We start from the raw sequence: 16,949 nt of genomic DNA, 5'->3' as shown, positions 1-16,949 counted from the left end.
AAATCGGAGACAAAAGTGGAATGTAATTGCTTCCGTTTTGAAAAGTCATTCTCGTGAAGCATTTTCATCCATGATAAAGCGGGATCTCTTCCTTTTGTGAGGCGCGGAACTCAATAAAACAATTCAAAAAGTTCTTCCTCATAATGGGACACGAAACGCGCAATTAACGGTCAATTAACCATCCGCGTGTAGTCAACTGAAGCGTAATTACATTCGGCAATTGTAGCCTTTAAAACTTGCTTATTTATGTTACCACGCTCGGCGACGTGTGGCGAAATTGCAGTTCAAAGAAGTCAATAACAGGCTGAATGTAACAATGCATGGACGAATGTTGAAATGTAAAATGGTTGCCTGATCTCGATTCGTAAAATTGTTCATTGAATGAATCGTGAACTAAATTTGAAAATGAAGTGAAACATTTCCCGTATGATTACCTCGTAACGTAGATACGACATAGTCCAAGAGGAGAATTAATAAGCAACCATGTGCGTTTATTAATAATATTTGGTATATGGAAGAATATAGAAACAGGTTTTTATTATTCTACACTGCTTCAAACAATTAGTGGGACACTTCTTCAAACCGTCGTAACTATGGGAGTTTTCAACCAATTGAAATGAAACTGTGTGACGAGTACTTTTGAAGTGCCCGCTAGGCGTGTGTAAAGTTGTATTGGCAAGTGTTGACGCAAAGGGGTTAATTCACCATCTTAAAGGGGGGCGCGTCCAAAAACGTCACTTCTGAAGGTGCCAGGAGTAATGGAAGGGGTTACAAAAATTAAAAAAAAACTTTGGGGCGACTTTCCTTGATGCTCTCTACAAAATGCACCCCTTTAAATCTCTCTCGGACAAACCTATCCCCAACAACCCCCCACCTTCTCTAAAATCCACAATTTTTGGACGACGTTCTCGATTTTGGACTCAATGCATTCTCTGGACTCCCCTGATCCAGAAAATGCCATCACCCATACCGTGCACCCCATAGGCACCCTTTGGGGGTATTGAACCATCGCGAAACCAAGTTCAACATTTGGCGATGTCAGAATTACAGTTAGGGACATAACGGTATAGGGACCATCCCCAGCGGCATTCGGAGTTTCGACCGCCTGAAACTACCCATATTTGGAGAATCGCGTCGCGAACCTTGTGGCAGGTAATAGTGTAAAACGTAGAGTAAGACTGTTTTATTACTAGCCTCGACCAACAGATAGACTCCACAGCTGGTTACCAGATGCGAAGGCGATGGTCGCAAGGACACCTCCAGTCGCGCGAGTCCGCAAGTAGTTGCGAGCGAGGGTGCCAACCCACCCCTTCTTCAATACGGTTTTTCGAGAGAGTCCTCAGTCCTCGTCCAACCTCGTCAGGAGACAGAACACCACCGACTATCAAACGTACAACTCGCGAACGAGAAAACAGTAAAGAAAATTCACGTAAAAAACACAATCCAGAAACGTTAATTCGTGGCTCGATCAGAGTCGCTATTGGGTGCGCGAATCCGAGCGACTCGACGCAACAGGGGGGTAGAACAGCTCCCAAATTTTCAACTTCCTTCGTAAGGGAGTACTTCCACACATCGGAGGGCGATGAAATTCACCATGTTTGTTCTCGATACGTTAAGGATCAATGCCGAAAAGGTTCCGTTTCGACAACTGCCCCCGGAGCTGAAGGGAGGAGGGCAGAGATAGGGGTGGGCCACCCTCAAGTGTAAGGGTTGGAACGTTGTCACGTTGCGTGGATTACATGTCCAACAGTCCAGGGCATCGAGACGACACAGTTTCGATGTCTTTTTCTCGCGTGAATAGTGTTAATATACGAAAATGTCGTTTTTTTTTGGAAAACCCACCGCCAACTTCAGGCCCATCTGCAGGGTGAACGAGTAACCCCACGTCAACGCCGTTAGCGGTTTCGGACGCGCGAGTGCTTTATTAACAGATCCCCAAAAAATCAGATTTTTTTATCGCGCTTTCGTGATCAAATCGGAGCAGATTTGAGAGAGTAGTAAGTGGGCCGGACGTATCCGACATTCAGAAGTGGAGCGAGGGCCTGCACCCGTACATGGTCAGCCCACGTTATATTGGATTCAGCTCCTCACGCAGTTTCATTTCAATCGGTTGAAAACTCCCATAGTTACGACGGTTTGAAAAAATGTCCCTATTTTTTGCGGGCCAGTGTATTTATTACCAATCTTAATGAGTAAATTAAGACAAAGAAAACAGATATTCTTAAAATAACGATTGCTCGCCTACGAACATATAATAATTGTCATAGCACGTTGTCTCCGGTCTCCGGATAACACACGTAAGCGTTCGGGAGATTTTCATATATCTGCTTTAAAGTAAATGGATAAAGCGGTACAAGTGATTTAATTTGTCGACATGAATGCTATAAATTATGTTTCACGAACGTAAAACAATTTTATACATTTGTTTATTATTCAATATATGTATGATAAACAATAGCAAACAGATCCTCCATTACGTCAATTGTTTTTGAAAAAGAAATTATTGAATTGTAGTTGTGATTTTCACGCGTCCAAAGTTATTTAAGTTTAAACGTCCCCTTAAATTTCTTAAAAGACAAATCTCTATAAGACCATTAAAGACATTAAAGACCATTAATCACATTAATGTAAAATAAGTACATATAATCTGAATTTCAAAATAACTATTAAATTGCGTATTTTAATACATTTATGCTATAAGCTACCTGAAAAGCATATGCGAAACACGTATAAAATATTTGCCATAGAACATTAAAACAATATTAATATTTCCCTGAACAAAAATGTATAAATTCCACATACATTCAGTATATGTTTTTTTATATTTGCGTACATCATAAATGTATAAAATCCGCAGTCCACTAATGACCGAGCAGTTGATCCGACGTGAAATAAAGCCATTAAGATAAAATTAAAAGCGACGTGAAACGATGACGACAGTACGAACAAAGAACGGGAATTCGCGTTGTTTTTATCCTCCTTTTTTTATTAGATTCGCGCCAGTTTTTTCGAGCACATCGCAGAGACACGTAAACAAGGGTCGCGTGAGATACGGAAATTCATCATTTCGTACACACACTTTTAAACAAATGGAACTCGAGATACGGAACGCTTGATAGAATAACGTGTTCTACTTACGGTACGCAATTTACATATACTCGCTACCGCGATACTTTACATAAATTGACAAACAATGGAATACGGGTAACGCGGATAGTCTGAATGTGCACACGGTTTCCAATGATTAGTTAGCGTGGCCACAGTTTTACCACAAACTCGGACAACATTTTCGCTAAGGAAAAAGTTGTTTCAAACCACCCCTAGAACTACCCCTTTCAAGGACTTCCAACATTTTTGGTACACCCTGTATATATCAAATACAAATAAAAATTACAGGAAACAGACTAAAGTATGTATATATATTATATATCTTTCTCTGCTGCACTTTCCTGTAATTTTTATTTGTAATTTTCATAGGTTTGGGTAGTGTATATGTATATTACATAAAATTGTATCATTTGTTTATATTCAGAAGAAATTCCATGTGCGTCACGATGATAGAATTGAAAGTGACCAAGAAGTACATAATGTAACGATAACAACACAAATATTCAGTTTTTTATATTATTTATCATTTTTCTTAGTATAAAGTGGAATTAATTATTATGGTTTTTATTGTTACAAAGAATTAATTTTTTTGTTTTTTTAAATTCACCATATAAACGCATACTTCTAATTGTTCTCGTATAAATTACGTGTCAAATGCATTAGTCGTCCGTAATTATTAACTGCTCAATTTTCAAATAATCTTATTTTTTGAATGACCAAACATCCATTGTTAGAAAATATCCATAGACATGCTCGACCTCAGATTTGCGAACATCAGCTTTTATTATCCGAAATAATAAGAAAAGTTAGAAGGGTTTAGCTAGTAAACCACTATTTATCGGAACTGCTCGGTTATCCGTACTGCCTACCCTCCGTTCTATTCGTATAAAGAAGGTTTCACTGTATCGACAAGTGTAATAGCCCACAGCTCCACGAAACTAAAAAGCAACGTTTCGATAAAAGTCAGGTACCCGAGGGCGAGTACGGGCGTCGTAATTTGTATCAAAACTTTTATCTGGTCGGATTACTCTACAGGAAATACATTCGCCACCAGAAATAGGGGCGTCGATACGACGTCGTTGGAGATCGAGCGTCGAATCCGCGAGCCGTCGATGGCTAACAGCAATTAATTCAAAACCGTACGTCTGATACAATAGTGAACTATGGGGCCACGTATCCGGCCCTTGATGCGACAATGGAACGCGAGCTGACTGGCCTCGGTACACAGTGTCCTGTGCTTGTATCAAGATTCGAATGAACCAGCTCAGATATACGAGGAACGGTCCCAGCATGGTTAAAGGCATTACCAACGGGAAACGCGTCTCCTGGATCGTCTTATTGATGTGTTAATTAACGTTGTTTATGCCTCTGCATATTCCAATCTACCTGTACGATTAATGAGGAGTTGGATCATTGTTGAGCCGTAGTAGTAAGATTTTTCATCTATGGGAAGTCTATTGTGAATTTGATTTTTATTTCCTGACGAAGATATTCTACTTATTGTTCGCCTATAATGCACGACTAAAAGGTATTACCCCAACGATATATGTCAAGATTAACCTGAAACATATTACTGTTCTTGAGAATCAGATCAAATCTTTTAGATTTTCCGCAACATTGTACCTCTGTACAGTACGTCTCCATGAGGACTGTTCGTAAAATGTGCATAATGTTTTTTACTATAATATTAAATCAGAATAGAGTTATAAATATCTATGTTAGACTTTATTTATATATTTTTATATAAAGAATTCACGAAAATAATCAATAAACTAATTTGAAGACATATACTATATTAATTATTAATACTATTGCGTGAGACTTTGACTTTTTCTACAAAAAAGGTGTGTTTGGAAATTTTTGTACATAGAAATATACAGGATGTTCAAAAAAAAGCATTCAATATTTATATGGTGTATAGGGCACACTGTACTGAGCAAAAAAAGCTTTAGTAAACATTGGTCCAAAGGTCAACCGTTTCTGAGATATAAGCATTTTTGCTTGCTAGTATCATGATTGATCGTTATAGTTTGATAACGACACGGACCGTTACGTTCCGGCAACGACACGACAAAACATTGAAACACGCGTTTTAATGGAACTATTCACACTATTCCCGCTGACGAAACGTTCAGGTCGGTGTCTGTTGAGTGTGAATAGTTTCATTAAAACGCGTGTTTTAATGATTTGTGGTGTCGGTGCCGGTACGTGTCGTTGCTGAAATGTGACGGTCCGTGTCGTATAGTCTGAATCGATCTTAACGTTAACCCTCGGACACCGGACGCTCGCACGAACGACGGAGCCAATTAACTAATCAAGCATCAGAATTCGCCTATAAGTGTGACTGCTCGAAAAAAAGGGGAACCTGGGGAGGTTTAGGCGGAGCGATAGCAGTCCTCTGTCCCCTCACTACCCCTCTAGTTTGGCGATCGCACGCCAACCGACCAGCAAGCAACTTTAACATGATTATTCGTACCAGTACCACGGATGAGCGTTCTTATTCTAACGAACCCACCATAAGCCGACTAAGAATGAGAACGGAAAGACAAGCCTTCGCCTTTTTATATTTCGTCGAGACAAGTACTTGGATTCCCCATAAAATTCGAGCAATTGCAATTCCAATTCTTAAGTGAAAATTATAAGAAAGAAATAATGTGACAGGGGCAAGCACAAGCATTATTGTTTAAATAAATAATAGTATATATTTAATGCTCGTGTTAATTACCTCCGTTTTTAATTCTCGTTTATAATTCTTACGAAAAGTACTGGTAAAAATTGTTCCAACTCTGCAAGCGAACAGTTAAATCCCAGCTGAATTTTACTTATTGTTAGAATCATCCGGACAAAATTCTGGGAATCCTTTGTTATTATCTGAAAAGAATATTTTTCAAAAGTTTTCACTGTTCTTCTTCGTAGCATTCTACTTCTAAATAATTTCCCGCAAGGAAAGTTTTACGGTGCCTGTTTCTCGTTTCTCTTCTCTTGATGAATTGATAGTGCTACTGGAGTAATGAGTGCACGTATATTTATATTTCGTTGTGATTTCCGTAAGAAGTATCTGAATATTTAAATAAAAAGAAGAATACTTGTCGTTTTTGCCAAACCCATCGTCTAACAGTAAACCACCTATACGAATGTAAAAAAATAGAACAGAAAAGGAAAAAATACGGAATCAAACCAGACTCAGCTTTAATAGTGCAAGACTACATCAAAAATACAATAGACTTCCTCAAAGACATCAATATACAGGGTGTCCCAAAACTCGCGTAGGAGCCGGAAATGGGGGGTAACTGAGACGATTTTGAACAACAATTTCCTTTGCAAAAATGTTGGATGGGGCTTCGTTAAGGAGATATTAACAGAAAACCCTGACCAATCAGAGCGCGCATATACCGTTGGAGCGGCCGTGGTAACGAAGGCTACGCGCTAGGCGGTAGCGTCAATGTCCTTCGATGCACGTCGTGTCACTTGTTCGCGTACAAGCGCGGCCGCCAGCGCGTAGTTTTCGCTACCACGGCCGCTCCAACGGTATATGCGCGCTCTGATTGGTCGGGGTTTTCTGTTAATATCTCCTTAACGAAGCCCCATCCAACATTTTTGTAAAGGAAATTGTTGTTCAAAATCGTCTCAGCTACCCCCCATTTCCGGCTCCTACGCGAGTTTTGGGACACCCTGTATATTCTAAGATATAAATAATCGCAAATAGTTCTTTCGCTAATGACATTGAAGTCGATGCGACATAAAACAGACAAGCAAAAAAAAAAAGAATACTTATTACAACTCAATATTGGTGTAAGAGATAAAGAAAAGAAGATAACGAAAAGGGAAAATTATTGTATCGAAGTAAAAATGAGTATGTCTTCTATATACGTAGATGCGAGATGTAGCTGTATACTGCTATTGAATATTTAAGCATAAATGTATTTAAAATTAAACATTGTAAAACTGTAATATGGGTAATAGGGCTTTTCTCTAGAAAAAAAAGCTAAACAAAAATCATTATATATCTAGTTAGGATTTATGCATTTTGATAAAGTTATAAAAATAAGGACTACAAGAAATATGCAATTATGTAATTTCTAATTGTTTCGAAACAAAGTTTTCGCATCGTAGGAATGTTTGCGATTATTAGTCTCATAGTCAACGTGCTATAATACTTAGTGACACAGAAACTAACACGACTTAAATAAACTATAAAATTTTATATATATTCGTCTTATAGAAACTGATTTCTATAAAGAAGGCACATTGTTAAATTAATTCAATGACAAACAAAACTCATACTCAATAAGTGATTAATGGTTTCGAATAACTATATCCAAAAGTTCATGGAATGACTGGATATACATTCAGAATTAGTAATTCAGTAGAAATATTGAATTTGAGACCTAATCACTTCAAACTGTTGTCCGAAAGTCAAATTAGAATTCCAGTTAGTTTTTTTTTCTTTTTGTACGTTCATTATCGAACGAACTACAGCATGACTTCTGTAATTGCATGAAATATAGAGAACGTGCTTGGCCGGGGCAATCATGCAAATATAGACCGGAATCGATTTTTATTCTTTTCCCACTGTTCATTTCAATGTACCAACTAACTAACCGATGCCGATGGCGCGGCTGTAAGCTGGCGAGACTTCAAAAGAATTAATTTCCATAATTATCTCAATTCCGTGGACCGTCAGAGCGGTCGTCGTCCGCGTTTCTTTTTCTCCTGGCAAATATAAAGAATTGAGGCAATTATCGAATAGCGTTTTTCGAGTTACCTCGTGATGCGTGCATACGTTGTTGGCAATTAGTGTGTCGTACTAAAATGCATGGAACATTATTGAAAGATTTTCAATAAACTGATTTTTAGCGTAAACATTCATGAAGTGATTACAAATAACCGGTATAATAAAATAATGAAATGAATCAGTTTTCATGGATGTCTAAAATAATATCAGATTTATAACGAAAATATTTGTTAAAAAAAGTGAAGATTAGTCACTATGTGTTTACGCTTGTAAATGACAAGTTTTAACTTTGTTAGAACGGTTTCGTGGTTCAGTATTCGATTATATTTCGACGTTACATTACGTTAATCCAATTATTAAATTACAAAATAAACCTACAGCCCTGTGGATGATACGGAACTAGTTCAATTAACTGATTATGTAGAGTAAAGAGATGAAAATAATATCTTGTAATATTATTACAAATAATTAATTACACGTTATCTATGTTCGGCATGAAGTATTTTACGTTAAACTATGTTACAGTTATAGCTGTTTTTATTTGTAAATATGCTGTTTATGAAAGATAACCAACAGTTCCAATTTTCTTCATAATTTGAAATAAATATTATTAATATAATTTTCTACAAATATTGAAAAATTCCTGTCTGTACTTAAATTTCACTCTATTTCTTAATATATTCATTGTTCAATTTTATAATTATCATCTGAAACTAAAATTGTATCATTGTTGTTTAAACTTTAATCATTATATCACTTAAATTTGGTTTAATCTTTTGGATCGATACTGAAAGAATTGAAGACGATAGTTGTTGAGATAATTACAAAAAATTAGATTTTTTACTCATGTCGTGAGTTGTAAAACATTCTCCTTACAATAATGACTATAAAACATTTTACTTATTATTTGTAACAACTTATTTATAGTATTTATGTGCAAAACGTCAACTTGACGAGAACTGTTCCGTAGTAGAATCTACATCAATTGAAATAACGATAACAACTGCCAAACAACAGAGTCCTGAGCGATATTTTTCGTTAATTAACGGCAAACCGTGGTAAATCGGGAGGCCGCAAAACTCTTTCTCGCGTTTCCTTTTAATAACATCGCAATTCCTCGAGAAGTTGGAAGCAGGTCACGACGCCCACGCCTTTTCTATCCCCGGGAAGAAAAGATTCACCTTTCCTCATATTTGCAAGATTACATTAAAAGCGGGGTAAAATTCCTCGGCATCCGTCGCAACGAGTTTCTATCCCGATTCAATCGATATTCAAAACTTCTTCAAACATTTCGTTACTCGCTTTAGTTGAGTAATACTTCTATGGAATACAGCAAAATGAAAAAATGACCAGTAAGGTAGCAAAAGATAATTCAATATCAGTTTTAATCGATTTTAATTGTTGCCCGAGGTGTTCGCGTAGTATATTACTTTTGTACCAGTCGTGTGAAACTCAGTTAATTGTTATGTTAAATGTTAATCTGTAATTAATTCAGATTCCCACTGGAGGAATTTGCAAACAAGAAGACTTTATGTATCGTATCCATTTATTCGTTTAAATGTTTTTTAATCTTGGCATTCCGTTTATCGTAGAACTTCTCTCTCTAATATGTTGAAGAGACAAAAAAATATTTAACGATACCTTTTACACTTTCGCATTGATTGAAGAAAATGAACATCCAAGGGGGATATTTAGAAAATTAAGTACAAATAATAAGAGAAAGAGGGCAACTATTAGTTTGGTGCATATGAAATGTCGTATATACAAATGAAACTTTAACTATAGTAAATATTTTTAAAACGTAGTATATTTAATCAAAATAGATTCTGTTTTTTTTTTTTTTTTTTATTTCAGAGAAATAATATTCTGCATTAGTTGTACACTCAAAGGGTAGAAAATGGTAATAAGAAAGTTAATTTACTAATGAAACACCACCAGTTTTGAATTTTGCAAACCAACGTTGAATTGTTTTGACGAAGAATATTTACGTTATTTTTTTATACGAGTGCAAATTTTGAAAAAGGATTTTGATAGTTGCTGAAAATATAACGGTAGCATTTAGAGGAGATATATGTACCCTTACTGTATTTGATGGATTGAAGAAGAATTGATAAATTTATCAATCCTTCTCCAATCAATCCTTCATCCAATCAATTGGATGTTCATTTTCTTTAATCAATTTATCAATTTATCCGTAGAGTAACTTTTCTGTAAATCTCTGTAAATGTTGCCTTTAGTGTATAAATTAAGATTAATGTCTCGAAATGTTTCAAAATTTCTAAACGATTTTGTTCATTCTCTTTTTAAAAACAATTTCTTATAAATCTTAAAACATCCTGTCATATATTGTACAATAAGTTTAAGATTTTAAACAATATTTGATATTTTCATGAAGTAAACAAAATTAATGATTAAACGAACTTACCAAGTGAAATTCAATCATGATATTATGATGCGTCTTTTCCTCTTCATCATAATTGTAGTATCTCTCATTTTCCTTACTGTCGCCACAAAGTTTAAAGCTTAGGGAAAAGTTTTTCCCTATACTACGCGGTCTCGTACGCTATACGATAGGAAACGATATCAGTTTGATCAAATATATTCCAAAACTATCACTAAACATATTTACCTCATGTTGATAGATCTTCAGAAACAAATTAGGTATAAATATCACTATCGGTAAAATAACTTTCCTTCCAGATTATTTATCACTGATGAAGACCTAACATAATTAAGGTCGAAGTTCAACAAACACTTTTAATGAAACGTCCACCCACACCAACGTTACGTAGACATATACATGCGGATTCTATGTCGTTAAAGAAACCTTCCTAAAAAAAACTAATTAAGATTACGTACACCTCGGACTACATTACATTTAAATGGAGAGGATCTAAACGGCACGTTTAAAATTCTTTATCTCTAATCTATACCGTAAACCGCTTACAAAAATTGTACTTCGCGCCGCGCCAGTAAAAGCAGAAATGGCTTAATTTCATCCTTGTTTATGTCTTTTACGGTGCCGGTACAAATTATGATTAAACGTCTACAAAACACAACCCGATTAAAGAAGAGCGTGGCTTAACCCCGACGTTGCGATTACAGATTACGCGGATTGCGTCATTTTCGCTAAGCGCCAACATCCCCGGACTGGTAAATTGAAGCGGAGGTGGCGTTTCCTGAAATCTTGACGTATAATAATCAGCGAAGCGTGTTATAGGAGCGTTTCGTCGTTTCTCTCTTATAGGGGAATGGCGAGACGGCGGAGTCCGATTGAATCAGCATGATTCCCACATTGCGTATTACCCGTTGCGTAACCGTTGAAGCCTTCCGCTATTTGCGAACACCCTTCGCCCTCCGAGTGCTGAAACGGATTCCTTTGAAGTTGATCGCCATCGAAGAAGTAATTCCAGCAACCAGCCTGGATGGCTGTCGTCTCGCCCTAGGAGGCACGACGGCGTGGGGCTACAGAGTGCTGAGAATGCTCTTTCTGAAAGTATCCCCTTCTCCGAAGAACGTCATTACCCCTCTTCAAGGGCGAATTAGTTTGTTTGATATACGTTTGAAATTTTAATTGATACTGACCAACCAGATTCACCGATCGTTTGAAGTTATCGCCACGTTCTATCCTTGGGAAGTTTATTTATGAGCATTTATTCACGGGTTTGGTGGTTAGATTCGTGCTACGTTATTTTAAATAATTTGAAAACTGAACTTATACGTCGCGGGTTTTTGGAGAGATTAATTATGGAGTAGAATATTCTCCACTCAAACCCATTCACTGCCAGGCAAGAAAGCGTATTGCTTTGATGTGTAGTCTAAGTTATTATTTTGATAATAAAAAGTGATATTAAATTTGTTATTTTAGAAAGAAAATTTACGATCTTCTTTTGCAACAATTCGTGACTAAAAAAGCGATAAACTTATCCCTTCAGTAATTGCAATCAATTTAAACTACGAGACATCTCGTTGTTGCCTTCGTGTTCAATTACTCTAACGAGATTGACCATGATATAGACGGTTATATTTTTGGTAGTTTTGAAATTTTTGTAATATAATTTGTGAGAAATAATTTAAAAACCTTAAACAAGAATATAACGAACTCTATTTTTTAACTCAAACTAAAAGAAAACTCCTTTAATCGCGTATTTGTTTCGAAGTATTAACACAAGCACTCTTTGTTCTCACCTCATCACTTATACTTATATTTCGCAAACTACACACTTGTATTGAGATTCTTTCTTAGTCACACGTCCTAATCGCTCTTTCCTAACACAACTTTGTACGATAGTTTCTCTGCAAACTTAATTAATGCCAGAAAACGTTCTTGCTTTTGAAATAATTTCAGAATTTATTTGTTACTACACATATGTACCCTTTATTTGTGTTCCTTGCATGTTTAATGTAGCTAAATTACATAGCGTGTAGTTTGGAAATAAGATTTTATCTACTCCACGAATTCTGTGGAAGCTAACGATAAGGTACAATAATTACAAGTAGTTATAATGTTTCAACCATTTTAATCTAGTCCACTACAAAAATAATATGTTCTCATTTTAACGGTATTCTTAGAAGCTAATATCAAAGTAAATGAAGGGTTCTTCAAATTGTATGAAGTATATTTCATTTTGTTTATTTAAAATGAAAACGTGCATGCTTACAATTACATGATGATGTCGATTAAGTGAAACCGCAGCTATGCTGCTAGATGTATTTTTAAATGAAAAACAAAAAAAGTCTCTTCTGGGAAACACTTTCTTACCCAAGAAGTAATACTCTCAGGTGATATTTCTGGCTGTTAACTTTTAACTGCATTCTTCCCCATGTAGTTCATATAATTCTTGCATTATATTTTTACTTAATCACTTCACATACGCGATTATGTCATGTTTTAAAAAGACAAATTTTCACATATATCGTGAAGTAAATTCAATCTAGTTTCAAATATTATGAGTTACATATAGTTATATCAAAACCATGTAAATAATCCATTACTATTGCCAAGAAAGTGTAAAAAAGTGTCACCTGAAACAAATGAAAATCGCTGTTTAAACAAGTCACAGCCACTAATTTATCGTCGAACTTTGATCAACAGTGTTTCCAAAATATGTTTCACCTTCGATTAGTGTAACGGTTAGGTTTGCAAGCCCAAATAATGGAGAAAACCGACCTCGCCGCGCAAGACAGAATTTCCCGCGTCGAAGTAAAATAGCTAGATCGAATATTGGCGAAACTAATTAGCCCACGGCACCGAAGGCGATGCTTTTGTACAGCCAGGAATAATGACTTGTTACTAAGGTGTATCGTCTTTTTGTTACAGATGCGAGGGTGGCTGGCTCCAGCTCGAAGGCGGTGCTCGAGTTTGCGGCCGCGACGAACGTTTCGGTCAACCCGTTGTCCTGTTTTCCGACAAACAGGTCCCTATTCTCCACATGCAGTGAGTATATATACACATTATCGATACTCTTTATCCGATTATGTACTCTTACCTCGCGAAAACGATGGAGAACCGGAAGTTCCGCCCATCGAATAAAACAAATTTATCCGATCCCTTTTATTTTCGACTCGTGCCTCCCGCGTTTCCGATGTATTAAATTCGCAAGGAAAATACTGAATTCCGATGTGGCTCGCGTTATTCCAGGATGTATAAAGTATTAACTTGAAGCAGAATGGGGCGGATTCGTTTTTAATTAAGAGAACATAGGGGTTTTTCTATATTTTAATATCGCTGGTGCAAGCTGCGCGCATGCATTGCACGGGAGTTACCGGTATTGATAATTTACGGAGCTTTTAATGCTGTAATAAGTTCAGTGGTTTTGCGTTAATAATTCTTGGTGCAAGAAAAGCAGGAAAGACGAAGCGTATTCTTTTATACGGTTTTCTTAGTTATAGCACGTTTCTCGGAAAATATTTCATGCTCTCGAGAAATATGATTCTATTTTCTTTTAAGTTGACGTTATAACAAGAAAGTCCAAATGAAAGTTTTGAAATATAATTCAGCTTCATAATCACAAGATTGGCACTTGTCATGAGTGAATAGTCACAACTTTTTGCTCACATATTACTTAAATAACGATTGATTATCAGTTTTATGGAAACCATTACTATTTACATGTTAATTCATACGTATTAAGTCATCTGTAGGAGTTACTATTGCAATTATAGGCATTTAATATAAATATTAATATAGGTAAAACAATATACAATACGAAAATAAATTAAAACATATTATGAATAATTAGTACAATAAAAATAAATTGTGTACAATGTAATTTGAACTCATGGATTAATTATTAATTACTTGCAAAGAGAAGAAATTGAAATTTGTGTGAAAACTTTTACTTATTCTTATTAAAATACAAAAATAAAATTATCAATATATTCATTATAGCATACAGGGTGTCCCAAAGTCGAGGAGGGGCCGGAAAGGGGAGGTAGCTGAGACGATTCTGAACAACAAATTCTTTTGCAAAAATGTCGGATGGGGCTTCGTTAAGGAGATATTAAGAGAAAACCCCGACCAATCAGAGCGCGCGTAGACCGTTGCAGCGGCCGCGGTAGCGAAGGCTACGCGCTAGGCGGCAGCGTCAATGTCCTTCGATGCACGTCGAGTCACTTGTTCGCGTACAAGCGTGGCCACCAGCACGTAGCCTACGCTACCGCGGCCGCTCCAACGGTCTACGCGCGCTCTGATTGGTAGGGGTTTTCGCTTAATATCTCCTTAACGAAGCCCCATCCGACATTTCTGCAAAGGAAATTGTTGTTTAAAATCGTCTCAGCTACCCCCCATTTCCGGCTCCTCCCCGACTTTTGGGATACCCTGTATATTAACCATTTGTAGATACAAGTGAAGGCGCAGTTGGAAATAGGTTAGTACATAATACGAAAAAATGTTGACATTTCATATTTACCAATTCTGTAATTATATTTAACCTTCATCAAGTATACTAAGTATACACTATATACTAAAACCCTTAATAAGTATTAACTATAATAGCATTCATCGTTGAGAAAGTTAGGAAGAATCGTATCTGTCATGTTTATCAACTTTGGTTTGCATAGTTTTAGCAGTTTCACAATACTGTAGAGATTACAATAGTTTTATTATTAATAATACAAGTAGATTAGGATCGTCTTTGATTAGGCAGATGCAGCGTAATACACGCGTAGGCAGACAAGTGGAATGTACCCGTATGGCATGGCTGGTAGAGCAATTATGTGAGCGGATAAGCAAGTAGAATAGGACTACGCTTGGACAGACGAATATTTTTTGTGTGGAAATTGGTAGGTAAATGTAATTTAATCACTTTTAATCAGACGGCTACAGGAAAGGTAATTTCTAGTGAATATACCTACTGTTAGACCTACGGAAAAGATGCCATTCGACTAACAAGTGAAATTAGATGCCTATCGTCAGGCAAGTAGAGTAAGTCGACCTTGGCCAGACACGATGCCTCTTATCAAATAAGTAAAATGGGTGTTTATCGTAAGTAGAGGAAGATGTCTCTTATTAGACATGTAGAATCAGTGACCGTAATCACACTATTCAAAGATGTCTTATGTCAAACGCGTAGTATAACTGTAGAAACGTGTAGAATAAATGTAAAGAATAATCGTTGTAACACATACAGCATGGGCGTTTATCGGCACACAAGTGCAGTAGATGTGCCTTGTAATAGATAAAATTACACGATACAGCTCCGTTTCAATTAGCCCATGTAGATGGATCGACGAACATCATTCAATGGGATGCTCCTCGTAGTTCTATACGCCACATGTTATGTACAAACTGTCGAACTGTAGTGGAAAAGTTCAATCGAAATGAATTGGAGGTTTGCAACATCGATTTAACATCGTTGCGCGGATTACCGTGGACGCTCGACTGCAGCTTCCGTAAAACGAGACCGACAATCAACGGGGAGAAGGGACGGGAATTCTATTTCCATTACGAAATAGAAACACGTCTCGAACTAAATGCTTCTTATTACTGTGAACCGCCAGCGATTCAGTTGGCCTCACGAACAGCGGGAACATTCGCATATCAAATTTTACCCGTTAAACACCCGCAGCCGTCGACTCAGAGAAATGAACTATCTTCTTCATCGCCCATACCGGTTTTAAAAAAGATGTCAATGTCAAAACGAATACCCTATGGCTCTAATTTTTCTTCGAGCGTTAATATTTCCCACGGAAAGAATTAAGCAAAAAATGGAAATAACTTCGTTTAAAGATACCTACTTGCGGAATTTACTTCTCCGCGAAGCCCCATTTCTTCGTAATTAATTGCTACTTTTTCCCTTTGTCCACTATTCACAAGGCGTTATCCGGCGTTTTTTGCATGCCTTCGTTTAAATGCTAATTAATTTAGCGTTCGTGAAACAAAAAGGTTTTCTCGCCCGCTACTGTTTCCAGAACGTAATTAATTTTTCGTCGATGGACGGTTTGTCTTCCTCCTCGATGGTGTGCGTTTTTCTGTTTGCGTGATTCTCCAAACTTTTTCTAGTCATTTTTATTAACACATTTTATTGAACAATATTATCACCCAACGTTCTTTATGGCTATATGGGTTTTGTAATTAGTTTTGATATGAAAATTGAATAGAATTAAATGTACATGAAATGAGTTGAGAATTGAACAGTTAAGACTAATGAGACGTACCTATTCTAGATGTCTTATCAGAGACGACGTACTCTACTTGCCTGAGAATAGACATCAGTTGTAGTTGTCTAATGATAGAAATTTATTTTACTTATGTGATGAGAGGCATCTATCTTACACGTCTGACAAGCGCCACCTATTCTACGTGATCCACGAGAGACAAGAATCAGCTAGTGAGGGGGAAAAATAATATCAAGAGTTAGAATATTACTGAAGTGACGTGTACTACAAATATGTAAAATATATTTGTTATATTTCACGGAATTCTGAGGATTGTCACGGTTCTCCGCGATGTTCCTACAGCTAAGCAATAACTCGTGATCTGAATAATTTATTGATAAAAGCGGCATGAAGAAGGCAGCACAGATGACGCGAGACAATTCGAGGCTTAAATATAAGACAAAAGGTAACGAATACCTCGATTGTTTGTGCTCTTTAATTGCCGCTC

At 36.7% G+C, this 16,949-nt stretch overlaps 1 protein-coding gene across 1 annotated transcript in view; it reads left to right on the top strand.

The window, feature by feature from the left end:
* The window catches only part of LOC128891206 (uncharacterized), a 599,859-nt gene that overhangs the window by 326,399 nt on the left and 256,511 nt on the right, over window positions 1–16,949 (top strand). Inside the window, exon 5 of the mRNA XM_054150532.1 lies at window positions 13,164–13,280. Coding sequence (XP_054006507.1) covers window positions 13,164–13,280 — 117 coding nt within the window. The remainder of the gene's footprint in view (window positions 1–13,163; window positions 13,281–16,949) is intronic.

This window comes from Hylaeus anthracinus, unplaced genomic scaffold, assembly GCF_026225885.1.
Source record: "Hylaeus anthracinus isolate JK02 unplaced genomic scaffold, UHH_iyHylAnth1.0_haploid 12001, whole genome shotgun sequence".
NCBI lineage: Eukaryota > Metazoa > Arthropoda > Insecta > Hymenoptera > Colletidae > Hylaeus > Hylaeus anthracinus.
Note: the sequence above shows the minus strand (reverse complement) of the source record. Positions and strands in the feature narration are given on the sequence as shown.